Genomic DNA, 21290 nt, shown 5'->3' on the forward strand with positions numbered 1-21290 from the left:
ATGACTGTGGTATTCTTACTAAGAACGATAGCTTCACTGGAAATTAAATTACACTCAACATGCACTGACAAGGATGAAGCCAGGCTCGCTAGGACATGAAAAGACATTCGCCTAGAACCATTGGCTCTGCCTATTTACACAAAACTTCCTGCCAGTTACAGGGGTGTATCAGACTGTTATAGCCAAAGGTTTGGAACTGAAGGGAGGTAAGAGGGTGACGTGAGGTAACTGATAACATCTTGTGTTCATAGGTCAAATTTAGGTGAGAATTAAGTTTAAAGTTTCCATTTTGAAGAAATAATTTTTAAATCTTGGAGAAATAATAATGGTGCCTTGATAAACATAAAAGTATTCCAAATGTGTTTCAAATATTTTACACTTTAAATATATCTGCAAACTATACTTGACATAATATTTTACATTTAAAAAATTCGAGTCTGCCTTTATAAATCACCTTTAGCCTGCTCAGTATGCCTTTAACTTCCGTCAACCATGAACACATCTCTACATTCTAACCTATGCACTACTTCATCACACAGTGGCGATTTATTGCATCTTGGCTTAAAAGGTGCAGCTTATGATGTTTAAAGATTTGACAAAGCACTTTACACAGCTGAGGCAGGCATATTTAACCCGAAACTTTGTAATGACTCACAGCGAAGCAGAGGGAAGATGTTTTTCTTACATAGCCATTAACCTCTGGAATAAAGTAGGTTGAGAATTTAAACCTGGATTAAAATGTAAGTATAAATACTTATATAAATACAGCCTATTATTAGTTTATGGAAGCATTTTGTTCCGAAGCCTTTTCCTGAGTTACAAGTATTTTTATAGATTTATTCTTAATTTATTACTAATAAATTAAATGGCTTGTTTTTACTTTGTGACCTTGTAAATGTTAATGCTCTTTAGAAACTCAAAATAAGTAGTTTTATATATATAAAAAATGTTAAAATTTTACTGTATTTTTATATAAAATATTACAATATAGAGTATTATTTGTCAAATGACTTTGTCCTAACATCTAAGGTACTATACATATACTTTATACATTCAAGACTTCTGTTTCTATTTCTTCTTTCTGTTTTTAAGTGTGACAAGGTTTTCTCTTTTGAATATCCATAAGTGGAATAATTTGCGGTAGGAAAACCATCTGTTTCTGAGTTCTCATAGAACCATTATGGGTCCCCCTAGAGAGAGAAACTAAGGAACTACTAGAACCATTAAGGAACTAGGGTAGTGGTATTTATGGGCAGAGACAAGGTTCTCTTTTGTGATGCTAATAAACAGACGTGGTATGATCATTGTTATAATAATGATGTAATAATAATATTAATAATAATAATAATAGTAATAATAGTAGTAGTAGTAGTGGCAGTACAAGGGGGTGTTTCAAGTCAAACAGAAACTTGTAATAAAACTTTTTGTAAATTCGCCCTAAAACCAATTGACATTTACAGAAGACATCAAGCACAGGTCGGTGATGAAAAACTCAAGGCAAGTAAAAGTAAACCATTTGAATGGTGCAAATTTTTTAAAGAAGGCCATATGTTTATGAATTATGATCCCGAACGATCAGCCAACAGCAGTTGTATCCATGTAAATTAACCTAGCTGAATGCCTAATTCTTGAAAATCAGTCTGTGGGAACCACCACATCACACCACATATTGCCTCATCGCCTGTACAGTTCTGACCTCGCATTAAGCCATTTCCACATGTTTGAGCCATTAAAGGAGTTCCTGGAAGACCAGCGTTTAAGACGCGACGCAGGCAGTCCGATCATGGCTCAGGTGTACTTAGAAAACCTTTCACCATGATGGTATCCCAAGCACTAATGAAACGCTGGGATAAGTGCATTAGTGTAGCAGGGGAACATAACTGTGCTCTGCTATTCTGAACAATCAGAAGTTCCGCTTTGACTTGAATGACGCGTGTAGTAGTAGTAGTAGTAATTGTAGTAGTAGTAGTAGTAGTAGTACAAATCATTGTATTCTTTTCCATTTTTCTTCAGTAACTGCTGAATCTAAATTCTATCCTGGGAACCTTAAGTCCAAGGCAGGAATGGGACCTTGAAAAGTTGCCAGTACATAAAGGTCACTACACACTACACACTTTTTTTTTTTAATACTCAAGCACTCATTTATACTTTATAAAAAATTTAAGCAGCCAGACCATTTACTGGCACTGTCTGCCATGTGGGAGGAAATCAAAGATCCTAGAAGAAAACCAATCAGACATCGAAGAAGATGTAAAAACTCTTCAGATGCAGTAACTCGAGCTCATAATCAAACCCTGGATACTGGAGCTGGGATGAAAGGCACCAACACTGCTTGCTGCACCAAAAGATTAGCTGGGGATTCAGGGGATGAAGGAAGGAACTGTAACTATCTAAAGAAGCTTTAAAGAGTCTTTTTCTAAGAGTATACTTATGTAATGTGTTTTTTGTGATTTTCTCCTTTTTTAAACAAAAACAGATTTTAAACAAAAGATTTGCAGTTGTAGAGAAGTCTGGTAGACTCTGACAGACGATCCCTGGGTGGGAATCCAGTGCAGCCCCATGGGAGACCAAGCTGCTGGGAAAAAGACCAATAACTGTCAGCAGGAAATGACATCAGGTTTAACAAACCGCTGTACAACAGCTGTGATTTCAGATCTGAGCTAGTAACCTGAATAATTTCATATTTCATAAGGCTTTGTCCTAAGAACTTAATGTTTAGTGATTTAACCTTGATTACACTTGATAATGCTCAGGAAATATTTAATCAATAGTTGATAGGTAAAGTTGGAAACAGACTGGAAACAAAAATATGTGTGAAATGCTTAAGATCGAATCTGAGCCTAAAGAAAACACCACCATCTTGTGGTTAAAGCTATGAAGCCCAATGCCTGGATGATTTTTGCATGGATTTTCACACTTTTGAAACTATAGCGCCCTCTGCACAATTGGCCTTGTAGTGCAGAGTGAATGGAAGTCTTGTTTTCAGGGGTTCATAACACTGTACCAGAAATAATAGTATAAAATAATATAATTAAAAGAAAAAATATATTACTTGATAATGGATTAAATAATACAATACTATTTAATATTATTATAAATTATTTGTATTGTTCTTTTATATATTATTTATATTATATTATATAGAATTCATAATACCATTAAAAGCCTCACAGATGCTTTTTGGACCAGGTTGACTGACTGATTCCAAAATAAAAAGAACTTTCATAGTTTATATAGAATTTACAGATCTTTCAGACCATTTACAGATCTTTAAATGATAAGATGTTTTTTAGGTTAGCAATGACTGAGTAGGATTCCCCCTCATAACTCAGGTCATTTGCAAGTTCAGGGAAGAATCACACCTAGATTTTCTTTGTATACTAGATTTTATATTACAATGAGCCCAGATCATCCATCTGCTATACCTTTTTTGAAAGCAAGTGGTTAAAATATAATGCTTTCAGCTACACCCTCGTTCAGTTACTGAAGGTTGCTTGACATCCAATAAGTAATGTCTTAGAAACATTTGAAACTGAGACTCAAAGTTTTTTTTACTTGATTTCAGCTTATGGTACGCTAGTTTTTGTGTAGTGTTAAGGAATGTTATAATTTTAAATGATAGGCCCAAGCAAAGGAAAACAATGGCCCAGGATAGATCATCGGGTTACCTGAGGGTAAGAGCAGTCCAAAGTTCACAATCCAGTCTGAGAAAACCCTGCTATAATGCATTAAGAGGCATACAACTCTACAGATGGCTAACCCTGAATGCCTACACCACACTTCAGACAATCCAGAAGAGTAAACCATATCAATGCCTGCACTAAGATTTAAAAAAAATTAAACCAACACACAGAATAAACAGACAGCAATAAATTGTTACCTATTTTGGTAGGCCAAACTCTGGGCTATGGTATTATTTAAAGACGTGCCTTTGTTTTTTCAAATGTTCTCCCTGAATAAGTGTAAAATTATCAGATAGATTTTTTTTTTTTTAAGTCAGAAAAGATCATCTAAAGGTCTAAAATTTATGTAATTGCCATTGTACAGTTGCAGTCCAATAACTGCTGCAGGCCAGATACATTCACACACATTCATGTTAAGCATAGTTTTCACAAGGATATTATCATGCCATTTCACAATCAAGTGTGTCAAAAAGCATTGTGTTGACTTTAATTTATTTGTTTGTCTGTCTGTTTGTTTGTTTTTGTTATGCTATCTGGTATCACCCAAACAAGGTTTCTTCCTCAGGTCATCTCAGGGATTTTCTTCTCTGAACAAAATGTTTGAATGTATGAATTGTCCTAGGAGCAATTTATCTCAGCCAGTCAACCTAATGGTTTGGTTCTGTCAAAAAATGGAGAAGCCAGAGAAAACCTACATGTGTAGTAATAGGGGATAGTGATAGGAGATTAAACCAGAGACCCTGGAGCTGTGAGGCAGCAGCGTGGCTCAATAAGAACAATAATGTACCACCAGGGTCTGGGTTCGATTCCCACCTTGGGGTTTGTGTTCTCCCTGTGCTTGGTGAGTTGCCTCCAGGTACTCTGGTTTCCTCCTACAGTCAAAAGACAGATAAGAATGCAGATTAAGCTAATTGGCATTCCCAAAGTGCACGTAGTGTGTAAACGACCCTTTAAGTAACTAGAAACGTCGGATATATCTTTACGGTGGGGAGCATTGGTACTTGTACGGACCAAAATACCTAAAATAATAATGTTTTTTTTTGGCTCCTCGCGTTGAGAGGTTGCCACAGAAGACCATCCAATCCGCACAAAACTTGGCACAGGTTTTACGCCGGATATACTTCCTAGATCGGCGACTTAACTGTGTGTGCCACCACTCCTCCCCATAAAAATAATAATGGGAGTTGAGTCATGCCAAATGGACTTCTCTTTTGTTGGGCAGAAATATTCAACTACTACTCATTCAAGTTTTTCAGATTTAAGTGAAACGGTTATACTTTATTATGAGTAGACTTTATCACGAGAAGTATTAGATATTTTATTGTTGTTGTTGATAATGATGATGATGATGATGATAAGGAGGAGGATAATATCAACACCTGAATGCAAACTTGCATCGCTGCTCCAGTGGAGCCTCTGCAGCTAATCTCCCGCCTTTACTGGCACCAGTCAAAGCGGTAAAATTAAGGGCGCCAGATTTACGTTTCAAAATCTTTTAGCTTGTTCAAAAGAATCAGCCAAAAACATTACCCAACTTCATATTCCTTTCCAAAAACGCTTCTGAATTTCTTCATCAAAAGACTAACATTGTAAAATAGATAGAAGCATTAAATACAACGTGATGCGAAATGTATTTAAAAAAATAGCCACAGATAAAAAAAAAATTATTTACACTTATAATTTGAGCGTTTTTCACCACGGTGTCTATATTGGTCTTGTTTTATTTTAGGTATTACTACTGTTTTACATTTACATCGTCACAGATAAAGAGTGGGTGACATTGGTCCAGAACAAACATGCCAGCTAGTACTTTATTTTAATACATGTCAGATTAATATGTGACGATTTGGCAACATTGTATTACTATTCAGCATTTGGTGACCTCCGTGGTGTAACGTCATTTTGGATCGTTCCATTGCGACAAGTGTTTTGAATAACTTTGCTTGTTAAAATAATCTGTGAAAAATAAATTAACGACGATATGAATTGTATATCTAAAATAAATATATCAGTAATCAGGTGCGAATTAATTTGACAAAATATATTTAAAAAGATGTATTTCTAACTTTGGTGCACCCTATTCTTTGAACTCGTGGTACGGTCCATATTACCCGCGCGAAAAAAACGTCCCGCGCGCGCACGCTTGCACGGCTGCTGTGGAGTGTTTAAAGCCGCCTCCCGGTGCTGCGGTTTAGCCGTGCTGCTGCTTATGCCTTCTTGCTGGCAGTTTTTATAAACCTTAACGCTTTTAAACGCTGTATTATTATTATTTTAAAAAAGGAATTCTCTTAGCCTGCACTTAATTGTCGTTTTATCTGCTGAAATGCCCACCAGGACTTCGCTGTGTTTGCCGGAGGATGTGAAAGAACGGTACGTTTGCAAAAAAAAAAAAAGCTAAGCTAGCTGTCTTCGGGCTACGATTGTTTTACAAAATATCCACTTAGTTTGGCATAACTATGTAGTCTAATAAACCCAAATTATATATATATATATTTGCTTAAGAAACGTTAGCTGGTGAACTAACAAGCTTTGCTATTCCTTCAGCATTGAAAAAAAGAACTCGCATTAGCTTGCTAGCAAGCGTCTTGTTTTGGTCCCTGTGTTAGCATGCTAGCTAACTTGGCTCACGCGCCCGCTGTCAACCAGCAGGCTGAATTTGGCGCCAAATCATAATGGCTGCTTACTGTTATTACCCCGCGTGTCAAGTCTCCCCACCATAAGTCTGTTTTACTCACCCACACGACCTTGTGTATTTACTCACAAGGTACGCAGTCATATTTTCCCTGCTTGAGCCGTGGTCTTTTTCTCATGACATGGTGTTTGTTAATCAGTTTTCTATAAAAGAGCCTGTACTGTCAAGCCTTATATAGGAGGCATGACGTAGAGCTTGGAGGTAGTAGGGGGTAAAATGTACTATCATAATCGGGATGTTTATTTCTTTGTTTTCAGGTCATTTAAAACATAGGTAAAAGTATACATTAAGGGGAAATCCAAAACAGGTAATTGGTATAAATCAAACCGTTAAAACGAACACAGGAGACATTTAGGACCACAATGCATTAAAAGACTCGCTTGTAAGTTTTAATTCTGAAAATGCACAAGTGAGGCCCTAAAGCAGGGAATCAGATGTAGGAGACTTTTTTTCCCCCAGTATGCTGTCAAGAGTATTAAAATCAAACAGGAAAACTTTGAGGTGTAGCGTTTGATATTCAGTCAAGTCCTGATAGCTCAACTGAGGAGATCGGATCAAGGTTACAAACAGAACCTTTTTTAGGATCTTCAAGAACCCTTAATTACTCAAATTGAACCCCTAAGGATCCATTTATCAAATTTTCCAACAAATTTGTGGCAGCACCTTGGTGTAGTGGTTGGCACTGTGGTGTGGCATCTCCATGGTCAAGGTTTTGATTCCTGCCTCCAGTCTGGGTGTGGAGGTTGCATGTTCTCTTTGTGCTTGGTTGATTTTCTGTGTACCATGGTTTTCTCCCACAGTCCGAAGACTTTGTCTGGTGTGTGGATTAGCCAGGTGCCTGGGATAGCCAGTCTCCTGGGATAGGCTCCAAGTATAGGCAATTTATGGATGAATAAATTGTGTAGACTGCTTTTAATTATAATACAAATTTTTAACTACTAATTTTTATTGATTCATTTTATTTTCAAGGCTAGAAACACACGTTTATAAAGAATAGGATTAACACTGGCAAATCTACTTATTTTCCTTTATTTTGCTCTAATATTTGAATGTGTTAATATTTCCAGGTTGCAAGCTCTGGATAAAGGTGATGACAGCTTGTCGGATGAGGTATGTACACATCATCAAATAGCATCGAGACTGTTTAAAATGTTTTATTTAAGGTATACACATTAATAAGAGCAACTAGTGGTGTTGGTGGAGGTATCGCTGTCATTGATTCTAAAGCCATTGTTTCAGAAATACCTGAGATGTTGGTAATTGACTGTGATCTAGTCCTCTTTTTTTTTTTTTTTTTTTTTTTTTTTTTTAACGCTTAACTATAAAATGGTGTTTTATAGTTATTAACTTAGTTAACCCAGTGTAAGTATGTATCCAATGTTGTAAACATTAAAGCACTTTTTGTAAGTCGCTCTGGATAAGAGCGTCTGCCAAATGCCTAAATGTAAATGTAAAATCTTCATCTCTTAGGAATGTTAATAATCAGCTTTGAATTTAGATGCTGCATTTGGAGGTCTTGGCGTCTTTGAAGCACCACCACATACATTATTTACTATAGTTGTGTGTTTACCCATGGTGTCCACTTCTACTCTATACATTTCCCATTTGTCTCCTTTTTTTTAGGATTGTGTGAAGGAGAAGATCAGGTTACTGCAGGACTTCCTGCATGATGACACTCAGGACCAACTTAAAGACCTTGAGCTCAAACTGAAAAACTCTGAACTTACCACAGTGAGCGTCTTGCTTGATTTTTTTTTTTTTTTTTTTTTTTCCTAATTATAAAGTTAAAATCTTGGCTCCAGTGTTAGAACTGAACTGTAACCGCTTTCTCACTTACTGGACATTTTGTAGGAGGTGTACACATCTGAAGTAAAAGCTGTGCTGAAGAAGGCTTTAGGTTTGGGCAAGGAAGGTCACAGTGATGGAGCAGAGCAGAACGGGCACTCCAACGGCTTCTCTGAAAATGGATCTCATAAAGATAACGGTGAAAAACAAGGGGCTATGGAAACTCAGGAGGAAGGAGAAACCATGAAATCTCCCAGCACATCAAAGGGCCGGGGTGGCAGACGCAGTAAAGCAGACTCTGAGCCTAAAAGTATGTGACGAGTTTTACTGCAGCATATTTGCCAAGGTATTTCATAAATTATTATACTTAATTTATGTTGTAATGCTGCAAGATCTTTTCTTTGATCCAACCCACAGAATCTCCTGCAAGCTCAAGGGTCACACGCAACTCTGGAAAGCAACAAACCATCCTGTCCATGTTCTCAAGAGTGTAAGAGAATCTAAAATTATTTATTTTTGTTAATTGACATTACAGAAAATCATCTATGCCCTTTTGTCTTTTTTTATAATAAATATTCAATTTTAAAATATTTAACTAAGGTTTGGTCTGTCAGAGGAAATAAAAAAACAACTTGCTACTTAATTTTTAAAGACAAGGGAAATTGGACAAATGGGCATGTATCTGGGTGATATGAGAAATGACTGGTACCTAATCGGATTTATTGTCTTCTGGAAAATTACGTTATCCAGTTCAGAATTGTTTCTATAAAACAGAAATGAGACCATGTGGAATTATAGCATTGCATGCAGTAGTGTTAAGGTTGCAAGGCAAAGCATACTGTTTAGAAAGAAGAAAAAAGACTTACAAACATCCGATCAGCATATCCGGAAATTGCTACTTCTCGCACCTGGGGGCCTGGAGAGAGTCGATTGGCTGAGCTCTCTCAGAAGGAAGGGATTTTTTTTATTATTATTTTTTTACCAACTTAATTTTTTTCTGCAGGCCCAAACGCAAGTCTGATGAGGTGAATGGTGAGACTACAAATGGTGATGCAGAGGTTAACCCTGAGGAACCTGATGCTGAGGAGGTAGACAACTGTACTGCATTTGTCTGCTTGAGTGCTTATTTTTTGTTTTAACAATAGCCTGATTTAGAATTTTATTTTTATCAAGACTCGTGAGGAAAAGCGTCTTAAAACTGAAGAGGATGAAAAGTAGGTTAAATTTTGGCGTAACTCATTTAAGGCTTTCATTCAGCTGAGATAAGGCAGCATGAAAATGATTATAATTTTTTTATATAGGCCTATATAAATATATAACGTAATTTTTTTTTCCCCCTCCACTCTCTTCAGACCAAGTACTGAAAATTCTTGTGTTGAGAAGACCAAGCCTGTGAACACAGCCAAGGTGATGCATTTTATTTCATGAAAAGTACATGACATCTCTTCAACCTGCTTTTTAATGGCGTTGGCTCACAAACCTCTAACGCCGACTTCCCCCTGCCTCTTATTTCAGACACCTCCACCTAAGTGTCCTGATTGCAGGCAGTACCTGGATGACTCTGACCTCAAGTTTTTCCAGGGAGATCCTGATGATGCTGTAATTTGGTGTTCCTGTATTCATTTTAAACACCTTATTTTTGAAACACCTGCTTTTGTATGAAAATTTTTATTTTTTTTGACAGCTTGATGAACCAGAGATGTTAACAGATGAGCGCCTTTCTTTGTTTGATTCGAATGAAGATGGATTTGAAAGTTATGATGACCTGCCTCAACACAAGATTACAAGCTTTAGGTAGGTTTTTGAGATTCTCCTTTCTCACTTTGTGTCCGATATAAAATGTGTATGTTAAAAATATACATGCATGCAATTTTCTTATGAACATACTTGCCTTCCCTCTAGCGTCTATGACAAACGGGGCCACCTATGTCCTTTTGATTCTGGACTCATTGAGAAAAATGTTGAATTGTACTTCAGTTGTGCAGTCAAGCCCATCTATGATGACAATCCTTGTATGGATGGTATGTATTAAGTATTTTAGCTGTCCTAAATAGAGGTGTATTTGTTGTTTTGTGGCTAAAATGCTGCCTCCCCTTTGTCTTCAAGGTGGTGTTCCTGCTAAAAAGCTGGGCCCCATCAATGCTTGGTGGATTACTGGCTTTGATGGAGGAGAGAAAGCTCTGATTGGCTTCACCACAGGTAGCATTATAAGATGTTATTAACGGTATTGCCACCAAAATTTTATTTTAGCTGCTAATAGCTTTGGTCTTTTGCTCTCTGCAGCGTTTGCTGATTACATCCTAATGGAACCAAGTGAGGAATACTCTCAAATCTTTGCTCTGATGCAGGAGAAGATCTACATGAGTAAGATTGTGGTTGAATTTCTTCAGAAAAATCCAGATGCTACATATGAGGACTTGCTTAACAAAATTGAGGTAGATTTCTGAAGTCCCATTGAGTTGTTGAAAATAAGTGCAGCAGTTTTCTGAGGGTGTGCTGCTATTTATTTCTGTGCAGACCACAGTTCCCCCGGCTGGGCTAAACTTCAATCGTTTTACCGAGGACACTCTCCTGCGCCATGCTCAGTTTGTTGTGGAGCAGGTGGAAAGCTACGATGAAGCTGGAGATTCGGATGAGCAGCCCATCATCGTCACCCCATGCATGAGGGACCTAATTAAACTTGCTGGTGTCACCCTGGGCAAGAGGTAGGCTGGGGACTTGGAGTGTTAAAGATGTGATTGATTTTAGATCCAATTGGCTGAGATGTTTGATTTGATTTATACTCCACCACCTCTACCCGCTACCCACAGCCCCCCTACCCACTTAGCGTTTGCATCTTCTGGAACAATTACTCCAAGAAGTGCAAAAAAACTTATAATTGTACTGTTGGGCTTAATCCTGACAGCTGTGAACTGATTTGTAGTAATTCCATCTATAAAAGCTTTTTAAATGTAAAGCTGTGGCAGCAGGTGATGGAGTGAGTTTCTTTTTGCAAGCTAAAATCTAATGGTTTGTAACAATGATTTGAAACCAATTACTAAAAGGGTGTGGTTTAATGTTCTGTTTATTTCCTGGCTGTGTTAATACAGTGCTATTAAACACCACCACCCCCCAAAAAAGTGCTTCCTCCTTATATAATTCTACAGTACATTAGTGAATAAGTTCAAGACTAACCTCTGCTCTACAAATCATGAACATGTCAAATCTAATAACACTCAAAATACTGTGAATTTTCCAGGCTAGACTTGGGCAGAACCTGGAGTCATTATGAATTAATATGCCTTCAGTTTATGTAATAAAGCAGCCGGTCATTTTAATTGCCTATTTAGATGGGCGGCATGGTTACTTAGTGTTTAGCACTGTCTCCTTGCACCTTCAGCGCATGGGTGCGATTTCGGTGCTTGGTGGGTTTCCTCCAATAGTCCAAAAACTTGCAGATTAGTTTAATTGGCATTCCCAAATTGCCCATTGTGTGTTCCTTGTGATGGATAGGCACCCCATTTAGGGTATACTGTGCCTCGTGGCCCAAGTCTGCTGGCTTTGGGACTCCTACAACCCTGAATACAGGATAGTGGTATAAATGTGTAGATGCGAGTACTGGTAATGTACTTCCTCTTTTTTGTTTTAGTCTAAAACTGATTTTGGATACAAACTGAAATTTGATGTGGGTTTAGGTTTTGTTTTACAAATGGTTTTGCTGCTTGTGCAATGGTAATGTCTAATGCTTCTCTGGCATTCCCTAATGCAGCATGCTGCTGTACTGGTAGGTAACCTTTAATTTGCGCCTCTGGAGTGATTGTGATTTTTGGTTGTTTTGATCTTGAGTTGCAATGGAAAGCAGTGATTGCCAGACCTTATTTTCAGCTGTAAGGGATGGGTGATGTAGCCGTCATTTTGCTTTACTTTGTATTTATCTAAACATATTGTGTTGGTCTGAATAAATTATATATGTAGATGCAAATCCAAATTACTCGGTTTGTTGCAGGGGACTTTTAATCTTGCTTACAAATGGGTGTTTTTTGGTCTGTTTTTAAAAACCTGCTGTAGCTTTGAAAATGTCAGTTTAGAATTTTTTCTAAAAAAAAAAAGGCATGCATCACCCTGCCCTGAGCTCAGCTTTTATTTTTATTTATTTTTTTCCGCCTCATAACTGCATGTTTCAATTTTAGACTCCATTTTGGTAAGTGGTCTCATTTTGTCTTTAAGCTGTATTTGTTCCTAATGTTGCCACTTCCCTTTTTTTTTTTTTTTTTCTTTTTTTTTTTTAGGAGGGCAGCCAGAAGACAAGCTATTCGTCATCCTACAAAGATAGAGAAGGATGTCAAGGGTCCGACAAAAGCTACTACAACAAAACTTGTGTATCAGATCTTCGATGCCTTTTTTGCAGAGCAGATTGATCAAAACAATAAGGACGGGGGAGGTGCCAAGAGGCAACGCTGTGGGGTCTGTGAGGTAAACCTGATCTGTTTCTTTTTTTTTTTTTTTTTTACTTTGATCAGGTTTCACTGTTGGAGAAGGTTTGTGGGTTTTTGTTTTTTTGGCAATTTAAAAGAAAAGAAGAAAAATTCAGTTGAAACCATGTGTCCTAAAGCAGTGTTCACTAGGGTTGTTGGGGCGGGGGGTTCCATCCCCTACAGAAAAAATGGACGCACCAATCCTGAAATTGCCAGTGTATCAAAAGCTCCTAATGATATAATTCTAATAATACTTCTGTGCCAGGGGAAATAAATTATACAAATAACTAAACTGTTTCAAATTATTTAGCATCACCCTCTTTGAACACAAATTTTTGCAACAGCCTTTATTATAACCTTTCAAAATATCCCTACTTTTTGTGGGGGGAAGAAAGCATTTTTAGCCTTGAATACAGATGCCTACTTAATAACAAGCAGGTCCTGCATTAACATTTGTCAAATGTAAAAGGAGTTAGAAAAACATACATCTTTCTTGTACTACCAGCTATCACTGGAACATGTTTTACAATCTGCATAATGCTGAAATGATCTAAATAATGCCTTTTTAAATAAACATTTAATCTCAGCTGATTAAGTTGGATCTTAATACAAAAATGGTTATTGAAGTCTGACATTCCCAGTGGCTTAATCTCAAACATAGTGCGCTATAATCTTACCTGGAGGGTCTAGTATGGCGTGGTTGTGCCCCATGTTAGCATTAACTGAAACCTTTGGAATTTGGCCCAAAGTTTAGGAAATTAACGTGATCCCTTTGGCTTTATTTCATTTAAACATGTTCTGTGTTCCTCCAGGTGTGCCAAGCTTCTGATTGTGGCAAATGTTCTTCATGTAAGGACATGATCAAGTTTGGAGGCAGTGGTCGCAGCAAGCAGGCTTGTCAAAAGAGAAGGTGTGCTCCCTTTTGCTACATTTGTTGCTGCTTTTTGTGACACAAGCTTTATACAAGCTTTGTATGTTAAAACAATTTGTAATTTGCCTACATTTGGGAGGGAGGGGGAGCAAGTATGATAAAATCTGATCTTGTATGGGGAAGGGTTTTTTTTTTTTTTTTTTTTTTTTTTTTTTGGGTCCGACCCCCCCATCCATTGGGGGTTGCCACGTTTAATTGGACAATCTGTGGAATGTGCTTCATGCTTTAAACCCAGGCTTATCTGTAATGATTTGAAGTTTGTGTCCCGGGGTGTTTTGGTTGTGAGTACTGTGTTCTCATATTTTCCATTTAAAGAGACAGCATTTCTTGCTTGTGAGTAATAATACTAATGAACACCAGACACCATTTCAGTTGGAAAAATCTCTGTTGAAAGGAGAACATGGTAAAGTGAGATGCTTAATCTTAAGAAAAGACTACTTAATGGAGATGAATGTGTCTAAGCCTGCTGTTGGTAAATTGAGCTAAACAGATGTGCATTTTATTCAGATGTCCCAACATGGCAGTGAAGGAAGCAGAAGATGATGAGAATATAGACGAGGAAGATGTTGTACTGCTCCTTAAAGATGCATCCAAAAAGATGTCTCAAGCCAAGAAAAAGCAGACCAAAAATAAGATCACCTGGGTGGGAGACCCCATTAGGGTATGTGCAAATTTAAAATTTATCTTGCAGAACTGATTAAGCATCAAGAAAAACCTCATTAGCCCTGCCTGCTTGACTAGTTTATTTACATGTTTGTCCTCCCACAGACTGAAGGAAAACGTGACTATTATATGAAGGTGCGTGTGGAAAATGAGGTCCTGGAAGTTGGAGACTGTGTGTCTGTCAGCCCAGATGACCCCTCACATCCGCTCTACCTTGCCAGGTAACAGGTGCTCTAAAGTTGCCTGGAAGATGAAAATGAAACTACTTTTAAAATGTCCCTGGTTTTAAAATGAAAGGGATTTTTTTTTTTTTTTTTTTTTTTTTGGTAGGGAAATAAACTTGGGCAGGATGTTTATTCTTAATGTTGACAGGATTCTGAAACGATTGTTCTAAAACAAATTTAAAGTCTGCATCACAGTCTGAGTCAACATCCTGATAAAATACCCCAGAATTCTCATGTGATTTCTGGTAATTAGTTGTGCAAATGCTTAAGGTCAAGTTTGGACTCTGGTTGTTTTAAAGGTTATGAGCATAAGGTTTAAAGAACATTATTTACAGCAAGTATTATAGGGTTAGTTTAGTAATTGCATGCTGTATAACCTATGATGTATCTTTTTTTTTTTCCCCCCGCCCCCTTCAAGGATTACAGCTTTGTGGGATGAAGGGGAAAAGATGTTTCATGCGCACTGGTTTTGCCGTGGCACAGACACTGTTCTTGGCGAGTCCTCTGACCCTTTGGAACTCTTCCTTGTAGATGAGTGTGAGGACATGCAGCTCAGCTTTGTGCATGGTAAAGTCAACATGCTCTACAAGGCTCCTTCAGAGGACTGGTTCATGGAGGTGGGTTTGCTTTGCTTTTTGTTAAACCCAGTTGATTTCTACTGGGGTTTCATACACTGATTTATTACCTGCAGAATTCTGGACAACATAATTTGGCCTATTGGGCATTTGTGCTTTCTGATACTGCAGAGGGCTTTAAAGTAGAAATAAGATTCATTTGTTCAAACCCCTGGATTGCAATGAATGTCAATGTTTAGTCTTACCCATTTTAAAGGGTACCTGTTTATGTAACTTTTTTTTTTTTTTTTAATTCAGGGTGGTCTTGTTGATGAGATAAAGGTCATTGAGGATGATGGAAAAAGCTTCTTTTATCAGTTATGGTACGATGGGGATTTTGCTCGGTTTGAAACGCCACCCAAGGTTATTCCAGAGGAAGACTCCAAATACAAGTTTGTTGAGTTTTGGAATAATTTAATTCTTTCCATCTGAGCAAAAATGCTATGTATTGATTAATTATAGTGCAAGAAGATAAAGTTATTTTTGGCTAAAATCTGAACTGTTTTTTACTGCAGGTTCTGTGCTAGTTGCACTAGAAATAAAGAACAGCAGGAGCAGGAGATACCTCGTGTCTTTGATCCTATTGAAGATGAGGAACGTGACACTAAGGTCTTGTATTCCCTGGCTTGCCTGAAGGGGGAGCAATACCGAGTGGGAGACGGTGTGTACTTGCCACCTGAGGCATTCAACTTTGGGTAAGAAATCAAAGGTTTTGTGTATTGCAAATTACGTAAAAAGGCAGAATAAATTTTGCCGAGCGATGACGTTTTTAATGATTGCAGACACTGTTCTGCTGAATTGTCCAGAGGGGGTGCATCTGCAAAAACGTACAGCACTTTAAGTTTATCACTTAAAATCGAACATCTTGCAGAGTACGAGAAGGACATGGCGGCAGCTACGGCAACAGCGAATCCACATTTTTTTGCACTATTAAATGCACGTTTGTTGTAGACATACAGAGTTACATTCTTTCAGCAGTCAGTTATAGGCCTAACATGGGCTATTCAAGAAGGGGGGGCTTCAAAGATGGCCAAAAAAAAAAAAAAAATTTATTTTACTAATTTATTTTTTTTAAGTTATATTGTGCTATATCTGCTGGAATGTTAATGTTCAGTGTTAAATATTTTAAAATTGTTTTTATTTGATTTTTCTGAAAAGCAACACAAAATAGTAAAAAGTAAAAAAAAAAATTATTCAAATAAATGATTAATGTAAATTGGCGAAAAAAATGCGAAACACCCCCTTCGGCCAAGCATTTCATTATTGTTCGGCTTCGGCCAAGAATTTCGTTTCGGTGCATCCCTAATAACTTGACTTTTTTGGCAAATTTAGAAGTTTTAAATACATGAAATTAACTAGATTCGCCATGCTGATCATCTACTTTTTCCTCAGACAATTTTCTTATTTCTCAAAAACCTCTTTATTTCAGGGTAAAAGCTGCAAGCCCAGTAAAACGTCCTCACCGAAAAGAGGATGTGGATGAGGACCTTTATCCAGAATACTACAGGAAGTCCTCGGACTACATCAAGGGATCCAATCTAGATGCTCCAGAGCCCTTCCGTATTGGGCGCATTAAAGAGATCTACTGCACCAAGCGCAGCAACGGCAAGCCAGATCAATCAGAGGTCAAACTGCGCCTCTACAAATTCTATAGGCAAGTATTTATGTATCTAAGTCAAAGTAAAAATGCAACCCATAAACTATTTAATTACCTTGTACATTTTCAACACCATCCTATACAGACCAGAGAATACTCACAAGGGGCCAAAGGCAGGGTACCACACTGATATAAACCAGCTTTACTGGAGCGATGAAGAGGTGTCTGTGAACATGGCAGATGTACTGGGTCGTTGTCGTGTGGAGTATGGCGAGGATCTGGTGGAGAGTGTGCAGGACTACTGCAGCGGTGGACCTGATCGGTTCTACTTCCTAGAGGTAAAACTAGAGCTTATGCGTTACACTCATTCTCGGATATAGCATTATTATGAGGAATGAAGCATTTTTGGGACTTGATTTTTGTTTGGAAAATGCTTAAATATTTGGTGGTGACATTATGTGTAAAGAAAAAATTCCATTGAAAGTTATTTTGCAAACTTTATTCTAGTTAAACTGTATTTGTTGCAATTACAAGGTTCTATTGTTCATCACAGGCCTACAGTGCCAAATCAAAATCCTTTGAAGACCCACCAAACCATGCACGCTCTGTTGTAAACAAGGGCAAGGGGAAAGGAAAGGGAAAAGGTATGTGTAGATTATTATTATTTTTAAGTTGCACATTTCTACACTTCAGCAGAAACTGCTAGGGTTCTTTTTGTTTAGGTAAAGGGAAAGGAAAAGCTTCCTCACAGGATGCCCAAGAGCAGGAGACTCCAGCAATCAAAGCCCCTAAACTGCGCACACTGGATGTTTTCTCCGGCTGTGGTGGTCTATCTGAAGGCTTCCACCAAGCAGGTAATTCATATCAACTTAAATTCCTTCCATACATGGACCTCCCCTTTGTCTTGTACAAATCGGATGAATGCATTTTTAATGCTTCTAGGTATTTCTGAGACCCTCTGGGCTATTGAAATGTGGGATCCTGCTGCGCAGGCCTTCAGGCTGAATAACCCAGGCACCACAGTGTTCACTGAAGACTGCAATGTTCTGCTGAAGCTGGTAATGTCTGGAGAGAAGACTAACTCACTTGGCCAAAAACTGCCACAAAGAGGTGACGTGGAGATGCTGTGTGGAGGGCCGCCATGCCAAGGCTTCAGTGGAATGAACCGCTTCAATTCGCGCACATACTCAAAGTTTAAGAACTCCCTTGTTGTCTCTTATCTGAGGTCAGTACAAAGGGTTGTTGCACATTGCAGTCCTGCTTTGTCAAAGCAATTTTTAAAGTGTCACAAGTTAAAAAAAGAAATACAAGGTAAATTAAATGAATCTTAATTTGTGGTTTTAACAGTAACTTAATCACCTGGTGCCAATATCTGTTGCATTTTAACCACAGTTTATATTTTTTTTTATAAATGTAACCACCCATTTGTGAGACCAAAAATAACTGTCACCAGGTGCCAACATCTGCTGCAGTCTAACTGCAGCATTTGGCACCCCCCAATCTCCTCTCCTTCCCTTATTTTGTCAGAACAGAAATTACTCATTTTTTCAGTTTACTGAGAGCAGTTGTTTACATTGCTGCCTATTATGTAGCATTCATACTGAACTTGTGCCATGTTGTCTTACTGTTGCTTAGCATATGCCTGAATTTTGCTCATTGATTTATCGTGGGAACCTACTTGCCTGCCTGCAAGGATTTACCTTTTGGCAATGTAGACATTTCTGATCATAACCTAAGCCTGACACTCCTGCATGCGTTTTTGTTTTTAGTTACTGTGACTACTACAGGCCAAAGTTCTTCTTGTTGGAGAACGTCAGAAACTTTGTGTCCTTTAAGCGCTCCATGGTCTTGAAACTCACTCTGCGTTGCCTAGTGCGTATGGGCTATCAGTGCACATTTGGTGTACTTCAAGTAAGTTTCTCTGCTACCAATTAAAATGTCTTTTTTTTTTTTTAGAAGGCTTTTTTGTCAAGTTATTTTGTGGGAACTACTTTTACTGTTCTTTGTAGGCAGGGCAGTATGGGGTGGCCCAAACACGGCGTAGAGCAATTATACTGGCTGCTGCTCCAGGTGAGAAACTCCCTCGCTACCCAGAGCCACTGCATGTATTTGCTCCAAGAGCGTGCTCTCTCAGCGTAGTGGTTGATGACAAAAAATTTGTCTCCAACGTAACCAGGTAATTACTCCTTTCCAATTTTTGGGTTTGTATGTTAGTCAGATGTTATTGTGTACTAATTATTTTTCGTCCTTAGAGGGAATGGTGGTATCTATCGAACCATTACAGTCCGGGACACAATGTCTGACCTCCCAGAGATCCGTAATGGAGCCTCTGCTCTGGAGATCTCTTACAACGGCGAGCCACAATCCTGGTTCCAGCGACATATTCGGGGTGCACAATACCAGCCCATTCTCAGGGACCATATATGCAAGGTTAGCCTGAAATTAGGAACCTTAATGGCAGGATCTACCTGTTGGGGGAATTGACCACAACTAGTCCTGTGCCTTTCATTATTTAAGCTGTCTTGTTAATCTTATTCATTATCTTGCAGGACATGAGTGCCCTGGTAGAAGCACGTATGCGTCACATCCCTTTGGCGCCAGGGTCGGACTGGAGAGATCTGCCTAACATTGAGGTGCGGCTACGGGATGGAACCACAACAAAGAAGCTTCGTTACACACACTTGGACAAGAAAAACGGCCGCAGTGGCACTGGTGCACTGAGAGGAGTGTGTACTTGTGCTGGAGGTACTTTTCTTTTTTTTTTTTTTTTCTCCCCCCCCACTCAAAACCCTTAAAGCCTGCAGTAAACTATTTATTACTTACACCCCCAATTAGGTAAACCATGTGACCCAGCAGACAGGCAGTTCAACACACTGATCCCATGGTGTTTGCCTCACACGGGTAATCGCCATAACCACTGGGCTGGACTATATGGCAGGCTGGAGTGGGATGGCTTCTTCAGCACCACTGTTACCAACCCTGAGCCCATGGGCAAGCAGGTACAGCTCTGAACACAGCACTTAAGCTTTGTTTATTTCTGGAGATAAATACTTTTTTTTTTTTTTTTTTTTTTTTTTTTTTTTTTTTTTGATGCAGGTCCTTAAATATTAAATGGAATGTACCATGCAATTTTAAATTGAATCCTCTACTTTGTAGTGGCAACATTTTTTCAGTGTATTGCTAAACTTCTGTGTATTTGTTTCATCACTGGTGTTGGATAACGTGGCATTCCTAAAACTAGAAAGATTCAGTAGTGTGAATCTTCGGTATGATTTTTAGGGCGGTGCATAAATTTATTTTTGTCATCATTTAAACTTGAGGTCTATGACTAGCAAAGTAAGAAAAGCATGTTGGTTAATTATGTTCTTGAATTAACCAAGGCCAAGTAAGTGGAAACTGGGCAGCAGGTCCTTGGTGAACTTTGGAAACAAACCCACCATGCAGATAATTAATAGGAGTGATTACTGAAATAGTGAGGGAGAATACAAGTTGAATTTCACTCCACACCATTTATATTGGTCATATTTCTCATATACGTGTGTATGCTCATTTCAATCCTCATATATAGGTCATAGCTGATGGAATTGTTTTAATTTTCATGTCAAAGTAAAGAGTAATTTGTGTGTTTCAGGGACGCGTGCTACATCCAGAGCAGCACCGCGTGGTCAGCGTTAGAGAATGTGCTCGCTCACAAGGTTTCCCAGATACGTATCGATTCTTCGGCAACATCCTGGACAAGCACAGACAGGTACGAGTCATGCAACGGGAGCTGTAGTCTGCTGCTTCATTGGAAGTGTAACAACAAGCTGATGTTTACTAGGGATGGAAATCGCAGAGGACTACCCAATACGATACCGCAATACCTAGACATCAATTCAGTGTGTATTGTGATACTGTGCATGTCCTGATTTTTATAGAATATTACAATTTTAAACAAGCTTGGCAAGTAATTTGCTCCTCCCCTAAAGGACGGTGTACTGCCTCCCAGTGTGTGAATAGTTTAGAGCACACTATCTGTAGGAATCTAGAGGAACTGCAACACTACCACCTTAAATGCAAACATGTATAAATGTACAATTTAATTATTTTTTTTCTGGTTAGGTTGGAAACGCAGTTCCTCCACCTCTGTCAAAAGCCATTGGACTTGAAATTAAGAAATGCGTTGAGGAGAAGATGAAGGAGAATGCTACAGGTATGTTGGTGTCCGATCTTTCAAAAATTAGACTCTCTCTCGTCAATTAGATTGGTTCATTCCTTTTTACCTGCCCCTTTCAGAGCCTGTAAAACAGGAGAAGATGGAGGTATGCGAGTAGCACTCCTAAGTTTTTAAAATACACATGGAGGCTTTTCTCACCTCCAGCTTATTCAACTCATTCCATTAACCCATGTGCTGGTGTCGAGTCTGGCCACTCAGCTGGCTTCTCTATGGACGTGCTGTGCCATCAAGTGATGTTTTATTCATTTTCTAAATGTAATTTTAATTGTATTTGCAATCTCCACTCTGAGGTGGTGGAATAAATTCTATGTAGTTTTTATATGTTGTAATATTTCAAATAAAGCTCTTATTAACTGGATGGTAAATGTGTGTTTACTAAAGTTAATTCTTGCCACAACACATAAATGAAGTCTCATGCCACAACTAGTTCA

General features: G+C 38.3%; 1 protein-coding gene across 1 annotated transcript; it reads left to right on the forward strand.

Moving 5' to 3' along the window:
* The first annotated feature begins 5825 nt into the window (after positions 1–5825).
* On the forward strand, positions 5826–21217 carry dnmt1 (DNA (cytosine-5-)-methyltransferase 1). Its single transcript, XM_053492477.1, has 34 exons — positions 5826–6053; positions 7443–7485; positions 7999–8106; positions 8227–8470; positions 8578–8650; positions 9164–9248; positions 9334–9374; positions 9513–9567; positions 9676–9759; positions 9845–9954; positions 10063–10181; positions 10267–10359; positions 10444–10595; positions 10678–10865; positions 12429–12612; positions 13427–13524; positions 14053–14206; positions 14314–14429; positions 14851–15049; positions 15305–15438; positions 15562–15741; positions 16476–16700; positions 16789–16981; positions 17197–17287; positions 17366–17497; positions 17586–17868; positions 18413–18554; positions 18653–18819; positions 18896–19073; positions 19193–19388; positions 19479–19642; positions 20275–20391; positions 20745–20835; positions 20919–21217. Exons 1-34 carry the CDS (start codon positions 6007–6009, stop codon positions 20954–20956), a joined length of 4524 nt encoding a protein of 1507 aa, XP_053348452.1. The 5' UTR covers positions 5826–6006; the 3' UTR covers positions 20957–21217.
* The last annotated feature ends 73 nt before the right edge of the window (positions 21218–21290 follow it).

The sequence above is a fragment of the Clarias gariepinus genome, chromosome 3 (genome assembly GCF_024256425.1).
Source record: "Clarias gariepinus isolate MV-2021 ecotype Netherlands chromosome 3, CGAR_prim_01v2, whole genome shotgun sequence".
Taxonomy (NCBI): Eukaryota; Metazoa; Chordata; class Actinopteri; order Siluriformes; family Clariidae; genus Clarias; species Clarias gariepinus.

What these genes read in the sequence shown, in the direction of transcription:
- dnmt1 (XM_053492477.1), top strand. Translation starts at nt 6,007, where the DNA reads ATGCCCACCAGGACTTCGCTGTGTTTGCCGGAGGATGTGAAAGAACG. An exon ending in TGAAGGCTTCCACCAAGCAG is followed by an intron (nt 17,498 to 17,585) that starts GTAATTCATATC and finishes TAATGCTTCTAG; the next exon opens with GTATTTCTGAGACCCTCTGG. An exon ending in TCAGGGACCATATATGCAAG is followed by an intron (nt 19,074 to 19,192) that starts GTTAGCCTGAAA and finishes ATTATCTTGCAG; the next exon opens with GACATGAGTGCCCTGGTAGA.